General features: G+C 51.1%; 1 protein-coding gene across 1 annotated transcript; it reads left to right on the forward strand.

Moving 5' to 3' along the window:
- The first annotated feature begins 2,041 nt into the window (after window positions 1-2,041).
- COMMD7 (COMM domain containing 7) lies at window positions 2,042-8,139 on the forward strand. The gene is made up of 9 exons (XM_014954454.1): window positions 2,042-2,190; window positions 3,855-3,908; window positions 4,009-4,111; window positions 5,710-5,766; window positions 5,846-5,883; window positions 6,451-6,541; window positions 6,658-6,707; window positions 7,193-7,241; window positions 7,760-8,139. Exons 1-9 carry the CDS (start codon window positions 2,107-2,109, stop codon window positions 7,834-7,836), a joined length of 603 nt encoding a protein of 200 aa, XP_014809940.1. The 5' UTR covers window positions 2,042-2,106; the 3' UTR covers window positions 7,837-8,139.
- The last annotated feature ends 1,777 nt before the right edge of the window (window positions 8,140-9,916 follow it).

Genomic DNA, 9,916 nt, shown 5'->3' on the forward strand with positions numbered 1-9,916 from the left:
AAAGCATCACCCTAGAAAGACAGAGGGAAGCAAAGATCAGTCACAGGGTGCTCCCGCACAGCTAATCCTGGCAGAGAAACCGGACAGAAAATTGCCTCTTGCCTTGCTTCACTTTCTCTGCCACACAGTACAGGTGAATTCATTTTAGTGGTTACGAAAGTGTGCAATTATTAATCACAATTATTAAATTGCACTTAGGAAAATGTCCATAAGGCTGTATGGAACGTTTTAAGTCCAGGAATATCATGTTCACACACACTGGCATCCCATGCTACCCGCTCCATACACCTCCCTGAATGAGTTTTAGTGAATTTAGACACAAGCATATCCTGTGTTTTTAAACATGCTGATATGGGCGGTTCACCACAGAACTTGATAAATTATTCCACTGTGAAAAATCTACACTTTGTGTGAAGGTGTCCTAAATATTTAGGGTCCAATCCCGCAAACACCCCCGCAAGCAATTTTTTCACCTCAACAATCCTATTAAATCAGGATACACAGTTCCACCCCATGTATGGAAAATCTCTCAGCTGGGGTATCTTCACAATGAACGGCACTATAACATTTCCTATGCTCCCATTTGCAATTGAAAGTGTCAGTAATAAAACAGAAGCCTTGTGGGCTGCCACAGTTTTACCTTCCACAAAGGTTTTGTAGGCTGTGTCCACCTGGGCAGCCAGTGAACACCTTCCCAGACAAAACGGAACAGACACATTCACACTGATAGTGAAATAACTGCCAGAGCTTATCTTCCTGCTCTTGGAAAGCTGGAAAATAGCAGCTTAAGGCCAGGGAGTCTTCAAGCACAGGATCAGCTCCATTGTCCTCTTCGGGAATACATCCAGTTTTAGTATTTTCTGGATCAAGACCCTCCTCCCGAGCACAAACAGAAAGAGACGGTGTAGAGAGGGTGAAAAAGTGATTTTCCAACTCACCTGCCTTCCTACAGGTCTCTGAACCAAGGAGACCTCCTGCTTACGGGTTACGGTGAGAAAGGGTTCAAATCCCTTTGACATTTAGACACTTTCTGCCCATGGGATGGCTCAGCCCGCAGCTGCCTCTTCCTTACCCATCCCGTCCATCCCAAGGAGCCCAGCCATGGGACACGAGGAGCTGCTCTGTCCCGGGGCCACCCATCACCCTGGGTCTGTGCCACTGCTGGGAGCAGCAGCCGCAGAGGGAAAATCACACCCGGGTTTCAGGTCCTAAGTGAAATTTTCAGGGGAAAAAAACCCATTCATCCTATAAACTGGTTTTTAAACATTTTATTTGAGTTTTTGGTACAGAAAAACAATTTACACTAATCAGCCATCAGCCAGATCTCCACCCTGCAGGTTTAAGCCTCTGCACACGGAGGGTACCCCCAGTTCTCTCCCTTTTTGCCTGGTTTAAGCTCCACACTTGCCAGCAATCACACTTTTTACTTCCCGTGGAAGTGATCAAGTGCACAAAACTGAACATGTGGCTAAAAACCTCTAGCACGGAGATCTTAGAATGAAGAGTAAACATTTATTGGCACAAACACACACAGACATACACATGTACTGCAACTCAAATTTGGGGGTTCTACCGACTAGTTCTGTGTAGGAAAGAAAGAGGCTGTCCCAAACCTTCACATCAAAAACAATTATTCTACCAGACCGACTAATGGTGCACGAAGCCGTGCTGGGAGGTGAACCCAGCCACGCTCCCCCCTGCCCGCACATGGCTGTGGGGCCTGTGGCAAAGCACCTCTGCGAGCCCTGAGGTGGGCAACCAGGCATGCCAGCCTGCTGGCCACCCACCCCACTGCCCACCGGTCCCACCGGCCATTCATCCCACCGCCCACCAGTCCCACCCGCCCGGTGCCAAGGAGGGGCTCCCCATCACCGTGGCTGCAGCTGCCGGGGCCGCCATGGGGCAGGCCGAGCGGCTGCTCCAGGGGCCGGAGGGCGGGAGGAGCACCACCACGTCCCCCCAGCCGCCCCTCTCCGCCGGTGCGGAGCCGAGGGCTGCGGGGCGGCGGCGGTGCGGAAAGTGCGGCCGCCAATGCTCAGGCTGAGGCGGGCGCCGGGGCCGGGCGGGGCGGGCGGAGCCGGAGCCGCCGGAGCCGCCGCCGCCGCCATGGGGCTGCTCAACTTCACCCGCGACCCGGTGCCGGAGGCGGTGAGCGGCGACATGCACAACCTCACCCAGCTCAGCGCCCAGGTGGGGCCGGGCCGGGCCGGGGGAGGGCGGGGAGCGGCGGCGGGAGCAGCCTCGGCCCGGGATCCCGCGGGGCCGAGGGCTGCAGGGCAGCCGCAGCCAGCCGGGGTGAGCCGCCACACGGGCCCAGCCGGCCCCACAGCTACGGGGCAGCACCGGTACCGGGCCCGGTCGGGCCCAACAGGCTCCACATCCCCAGAGCAGCCCCAGTACCGGGCGTCATTTGCCCTCCAGGGCCAGAAGCCCCGGTACCGGGCCCAGTCAGGCCCTGCACCCCCAGGGCACCCCGGTACCGGGCCCAGTCAGGCCCTGCACCCCCGGAGCACCCTGGTACTGGGCCGAGTCAGGGCTTGCACCCCCGGAGCACCCCGGTACTGGGCCGGGTCAGGCCTTGCACCCCCGGAGCACCCCGGTACTGGGCCCGGTTGGGCCCAGGAGGCTTCACACCCCCAGAGCAGCCCCAGTACTGGGCACCATTGGCCTTGCAGTCCCCACAGCCCTGGAACAGCTCTGGTACCAGGCCCAGTCAGGCCCTGCACCCCAGAACACCCAGTACTAAGCCCAGTCAGGCCTCTAGGCCCCGGTGCCACGGTCCCTGCCAGGTCTCAGCCCGCTCCAGAAGGGATCCACGGTTGCTGGTGTCTGGGGCAGGGTTGCAGAACATGCCCCCCTGCTCAGCAGCACAGCCCCATGCATTTCACTGAATTTCACTGAATTTCTAGAGTTGGAAGGGACCATAGAGATCATCTAGTCATCTCCTCCTGCTGAAGCTCCTGTGGGAGCCTGCTTTTCAGGCCACAAGGTGCTCCAGGTGATGGAGGGGCTCACGTCACGCCCTGTGGAGGCTGTAGGGTCCTGTCAAGCGCTGGGTTCTCTCAGCATTCGGGTTGTGATTGCCTCCTGTCCCAGTCAGTGATACACATCTGCCTCCAGGTTGCCAACACACTGGGGGTGTGTGGCCACATTGCAGAAGCTGGTTCAGCTCACGCTGAAGTTAATGAAAGAACTGTAGATTTTTTAGCTCACCTTGCCAGAACCATGGGTAACAGCCCAGTGCCACCTCTGTTACATGGCTGACAACAAGGGTGGGACACGATGAGCCACATGCAGCAGCAGACCAGCCAGGCGTACCCAGGAGGTCAGGGCCAGCGCTGGTGCTGGCAGAGAAGGCAAGGTGGTGGTGCTCTGCCCTGCAGGCAGGCTCTCCATCCCTGCCAGAAAACTGAAGGCAGAGACTAGACCTTTAATTGGTTCTTTTCCTTTCCTGAGTTAGTTTGGTTACCCCACGGGATTTGTGAAACATGAGAGTAGATGTTTGCATCTTTCCCCACTCACAGATGGATTACACAGGATAGAACAGCAGCTTCTGATTAGCCAAGAGTCACAAAAGCCCCGTGCAGTGCCAGCTACCAGCTGCTCAAACCCTTTGAGAGTCTCTAAAAAGCATCCATGAGGAAATCCCATCCATAGGCATCTTGTAATGCTGAGGACTGGGGCACCTTGCCAGCACGGGAGGTCAAACTCTGGGACCAATGTCCTGGGGACAGGTGGAGCTGCATCAGTGTGGTAAATCGTCACCTTGTCATGGTGGTGAAGGGGGTGGCAAGGTGCTGAGAAATGATGCATGCTGATGCCCAACTCCGTAACACTCTCCTGTTCCTTCACAGCAATTCTCAGCGCTGACTGAAGTGCTCTTCCGCTTTCTAACAGAGCCCAAGGAGGTAAGGCATGTGCAGAGAACTCTGACAAGTGTGTGAATGCAGCTCCCTGGTGAGAAACACGCAGAGATGAGATTGTGTCACTGCTTTTTCTCTTGAACAGGTAGAAAGGTTTCTGACTCAGCTCTCAGACTTTGCCACCATGAATAAAATCAGCTTGGGTCCCTTGAAAAGCATTGTCAAAAGTATTCTTCTGGTACCTAATGGTAAGTGATACATTTGCATATGCTACCCTGAGGCCAAAACTATTGCGTCCATTCCTGCATGCTGCTAAAGTGTGTCTTCAGTACTGCAGTACACTTGGTCTGCACAATAAGTGCTAATGGTAGCTAATAAATGCCATAGCCTTTAAGAATCAAAAATCCTCTTGTGGAAAAGTCCCTTTTTGGAGACTGGGGCTTTGTATTCTTTACACCCTGCATGCACGCACCTTTCACAGACTTAACTCACTTAAATATCTATGCATCAAATGCAAGCGGAACACTGTGACAGTGCTTGGTTTAACTTGTACTTGTAAATCTGTTTCTGCCAGACCAGGCTTATTTTGGCACTAAGTCTTTGTAGGAACTTCTATCCAAGTGACCCAGTGTTATAATTCCTACAAGGACAAGTGCTGTTTGAGACAGATAAGGCAGTGTACGCACCCCACTAGAGTGGGCTGGAAACCAGCATAATTCTAGGCCACGTAAAGGAGACGTGTCCTTGCTGTCTCGTTTTAGAAAAACACGTGTCCAGCAGTTTCTTATTTATAAATAGTGGGGAAGAGGGGCAGGGGGATTCCCTTTGAATACCCCAGACTCCAGCACTTTATGAAATTACTGTGATGTTGTGGCTGCCGTTTGACATGTTAATGCATCAAACACCTCCACTGCAGGTTCATCCCATTGATCCTTCTTGTTATTAATAGTCCCTTGCTATTATCCTTCAGTCCTGGGTTTCCCATAGCTTTCCTCACAGCAGTGAAGCCGTACACAACTGTTTCCTGCATTTGGTCTAAATTTTCATTCTACTACTTTGAGCCATTTCTGCTGGATAATTTTCAGTGGATAATTTCCTTTCCTACAAGTGTCTTGGGGGCATTTAATGTGGAATCGGCGTTTTCTCCCTTCCTGATTCTGGCCTAGGTGCACTCAAATCTCCTCCTTGCTGTTTGTGTGAGCTGGCTCCAATTCCCTTGTAACTTTTCGTTAGCTCTGGGATGCCACAGACAGTATGGGAACAGATTACAGCCGATAACTTTGCCTGTGTGCGACACAGACGGAAAGCCACGTGGGCCTGGCAGTCTCTTTGAATTTATGAGATTCCTGCTCTTGGCTTTGGAGAACAGAATCCTTGTAAACTTCCATGTGCTGCCTGTGCCCCAGAACAAAGGAGGCAGGCACAGCAGGGGAAAGTGTTATATGCACACGTTCACACCCATAATCCAAAACACAGCAGGTAGGTCAAATTAGTAGCCTGCCAGCCTTAACAGTTCTCCTTTAACAAGCAAAGCTTCTATAGGAGGGAAAGCAGCAACTTCAAAACACAACTGCTGCTGCTGTTTCCATGGATACCTGCAATGAAATCTCTCCCTCTCTCTCTCAGGCACTTCCATTGCCCTGACTTTTAAAGCACTGGGCATCTGCAAAGACACCGGCAGGCACAACTGTATTTCCTATCTTGACGAGCTGTGGTTTGTTTCAAAACACAGTCCAGGAACAGAGGCTTTCTATCGCAGGGTCTCCATCCCAGCATTTATTTGACTCAGTAAAGATTGCTTTGACTCAGGAAAAAGTGATTTTTCTTCCTTGAATTGTTTATTCAGGTGCCCTGAAGAGGAATTTGTCTTCTGAACAAGTCAGAGCAGATTTTATTGCTCTAGGTAGGTCACCTGACTTTCATTAAATAAAAGATAATTAATATTTATCACATATAGTAATCTCATATGGTTTCTCCCACAGGCCTCAGTGAAGAAAAAGCCAGTTATTTTGCAGAACAGGTATTAATATATTTTTTCTTGTCTCTAAGCTAACAAAATGACAGTCTTTGAGTGGGAACTTGTAAAACCCCACTGGGCTACTGAGATGTGTCAGCATTTTGACTGTTTTCTTTAAAACCAGCTCAGAATTTTAAACGGGTAACTAATAAGGGTAACTTTGTCTAATGATACCTCTGGTTTGTCGTGGCCTCTACCTCATCGGTTTAGTGATTCTTGCACTTCTGTGTGGCTTTCATTTGATTGTTTTCCTGCTTTGCATGCTTTGAGCCCTGGGGTCACGCATTTACACGAACACATGACTTTTGGCGCAGATACTGTTACACTGAACCAGTGTTAAAACAAAAAACAGTGAGTTTCATTTACAGAAGTGACAAGGCAGATGGAAATCCTAGCAGGACTCAAACATCTTTGGAAGCCCTCCCGACCGCATTAGCTTGCCCCTTTGCACACCTCCACTTTGGGCTTCTGCCATCAGTCCACCTCCTTTCTGACTTGTTGCTGAAGTTACAGGTAACATAAATCGAGGCCTCTCTGAATTGATTGCTTGTGTGTCTTTTGCTCTGGCAGTGGAAGGTGAATTCCCCCACCCTGACGCGCCTGGCTGTTGGTCAGACGCTGATGATTAACCAGCTGATAGATATGGAGTGGAAGTTTGGAGGTAATAGAACTAAAGCAGAAACTGAACGGGTTGGGAAACCCGACAGCAGCTAAATAACTTTTTATTTCACAGTCTAGCTAACAGATTATCTCCCTTCTCTTCTTTCTGACTCACAGTGACTGCTGGAAGCAGTGAACTGGAAAAAGTGGGAAGTATCTTCTTACAGGTAAATCTCCTACATCAGAGAGTTCGGGTTGTAGTGCAGTTTAGGAACAAGCTATGACCAGGCGTGTGGGAAGTGCTGGCTGTGAGAGGGGCTGGAGGAAAAGCTAGATCTCACAGGAACAAACTGCAACAGGGCGTCTGCTTCAGTCTGCTGAGCGCAACTGCCAGCAGGCACGCTGCGATTTGTTTCCCTTCTGAAGACATCATGTATCACAGAAGCATAGCCCACCCCAAAAAGCTGTTCAAAAACCTCAATCTAGCAAAGGTCATGCTATCTGGGGGAGGGAAGGGGAATCGGATAATTTATAAGGACTTCCAGAGATCCTCCCAATGCCTAAGGAATCTATTCCTACAATGACACTTCCCAAAAAGCCTGTCAAAGCTGTCTGAAACTCACAGCAGACTCCTGCTCTTCTGTCTTTCTGTGGTGCTCGGAATACAGGTCTCTCTGAATTAAAATACCTCTGCTTTTTTTTTCCCCCCAAGCTGAAGCTGGTGATTAAAAAAGGGAGCCAAACAGAAAACGTATATATAGGTGAGTTAACAGTTCTGGAAAAAAAAGCAAGCATTTGAGTACAGGAAAGTGCAGCAGCAGCTCCCGGGTGTCGCTGGTGGTGGGGGAGCTGTGGGTGCAGACCCAGCAGGGGTCACTGCGAGAGCATCGCTGCTGGAGGCTGCGCCGGCTCCTGCCCTGTCCTGTCCCCAACACAGTCACTCTGGAAGTACTTGGGGACACGGACTGTTGGGCAGCCTTCACATCTTTGTGTAACTAAATATAGATATGCCACGGAGCCGTGAAAAACGGTCAGAGGAGCACGGCAGATGAAGAAAGTAAACAATTCCCAAGTGTCGGTTGCTGGTAGGAGATTCCTAGCCTGGAACCCCCACGCAGCCCAGCGCGAAGAAACAGCTGCCAAGAGCCAAAGTGTTTAATCCTGCCTAGTTTAGGTGAACACCAGTTGCTCTGTGGTAGCACCAGAGTGGCTTTTCCAATGTTAGAAGTGTAACCCAAAATCTAAGACTTTATGCCTCTTCTTTTTTTTTTTTCTGCAGAGTTAACTTTGCCCCAGTTCTACAGTTTTCTGCATGAAATGGAACGGGTCAAGACCAGTCTGGAAAGCTTCAGCTGAAAGTGCGCGGGTCTGACCCGACATCTGTCCAGGATGTTTAATTTCTCCTCGTGGGCCTGCAGATCTGCTCTTTCCCAGCTGACTCCTAACGCCCTGATAAGAGAAGACAAGGCTGCGCAACCAGGGGTGGTGTCACGGCCCAGAAGGACCCATCAATCCCTCAGAACCTGCCACTTCAGCAAGTGTTTGAAAGAAGCTACAAGTCCAATCATCTGGTTTTTATACTGTTACGAGAAAGCGTGGAAATATGTGGATACTTGTATTTAAATAGCAAAGAAATAAACGCATTCCCATCCTTCCCCATTTGTATCAGAATTTGATTTTTTTGAGAAAAAGAGAAATAGAAGCACAGAGTCGTTTTCAAACCTGGAAGAATTAAGCAGAGGGGACAAGGGGAGCAGGGAGAGCATCCAGCCTGGTCAATCACTTAGTGCTTGCTTCCGAGCCTCGCACTTCTCTGGTATTGAAAAGGGGATTGATCCATCCTTCCCAATCATGCCTCGTTATGGAAAAGTTATTTCAGTGGTAGACGATTTTAAATCTTAAACAACCAAACATCTGCCTCGTGCACAGGGAGAAAAAACACCTGAGGGGGGGGAGACTAGATAAATCTGGTTTGTGTGTGTTAGGCTCTAGCCAACAGCTCTGTAATCTGCAGTTTGTGTGACGTTGTGCAGGTAGATCCAGCCCGTTTCCCGCTGGATGTACGTCCAAACCCCATGAAGTGCTATTAATTCAACTTTTCAGCTGTCTAACAGCAAGGATAAGCTCTTCACCGAGACACAGAGGGGTGCCCCTGACCTGATTACGTTCACCGAGGTTCCTCCTGTGTCCAGACTGTTTAATTGCCCAGTGCCTCCTGGCAGCCAGAGCTCACTGCAGCCTCCTCCCAGGCAGAGCTGAATGAAGCTCCCTCTCACAGCACTCTCCTTCCACCGCAGGGATTCCCCGAGGCACCTCTGTGTCCCTGACCCACCTCCCTCACAGCAGAGGGAATAAACTGCAGCACCGGGCAAGATCCCAAGAAGATCCTCTCTATTCCAAGCCTACACCTGAAATAACTCCCTGTCCTGTGACATCCTGTGACTGCTGTGGGATGAGAAGCATCACAGCTCCCTGTGCCTGCATCTGCTTCCAGTTAAAGCCACACACAAAAAGACAGTTTTGAGGAAAAAGGTATCACAAAAAGCCCCTTGCAACCCCCAGCTTTACCCACAGGTTTTCAGCTTGCAGAAAACCCAGCATTTTTTCACACTGCCTTTCCTGCAGTGCTGCAGAAGTGACCAGAACCAATGACGGGTACGGGCTGAGCCCTGTGTTTGGGAAATAGCTTGGAGAATCCCACTGGTAAACCTGGGGATGGTATTTGCATATTTATTTTCCCATGTATCTGGCCATTCACAAGCATTTCAAGCTTTGGCACATGATTACAGTAAATTTAAAAAAAAATTAAAAAATAATCCTTTGAAATAATGCTCTGCAGAATATTCTGCCACCTTTTGGGTGGCAGAAAAGCTATTTCAGGGGGGAAGAAACGGTCCAGAGGGCTGCTTTCTCAAGACAAAGGGAATTCTGCTGCTTCATATTTTCTGCTGCCGGTTGCTATTATTTCCCCTTGCCCTCCTGGTGCCAGGACAGCACCGCTCAATCCTCTCCAGTTACGGCAGGAGGTGGGACCACGGCGATGCCGGAGAAGATGCCAGGCCCAGTTGTGGGTCAGGAATCCGCCGCCCCGCCGCGCTCCTCCTCCTCCTGCCCGGTTGGGATTAAGCCGCTCGGGGCTGACGCACGCCGCGGCCCGCTGACCCCAAGCTCAGGGGTCACCTCCATGCTGCTCCGCAATCCCCACGGGCAGCTCTCATCGGCGGCATTAGAGAGTGCTGCCAGGACACCGAGTGACCTTCGTGCTGCCACCAGCGCTCCCCGGTACCCCGGGAGAGCCCCTTTCATCCCACGCACTTGGCTGTGCATGAGCTGAGCTGGCAGCCCTGGCGGGGAAGAGGCACCGGGAGGGAGGTGGTGGCACTGGCACCGGGAGGGAGGTGGTGGCACTGGCACCGGGAGGGAGGTGGTGGCACTG

The sequence above is a fragment of the Calidris pugnax genome, unplaced genomic scaffold (genome assembly GCF_001431845.1).
Source record: "Calidris pugnax isolate Ruff unplaced genomic scaffold, ASM143184v1 scaffold50, whole genome shotgun sequence".
NCBI lineage: Eukaryota > Metazoa > Chordata > Aves > Charadriiformes > Scolopacidae > Calidris > Calidris pugnax.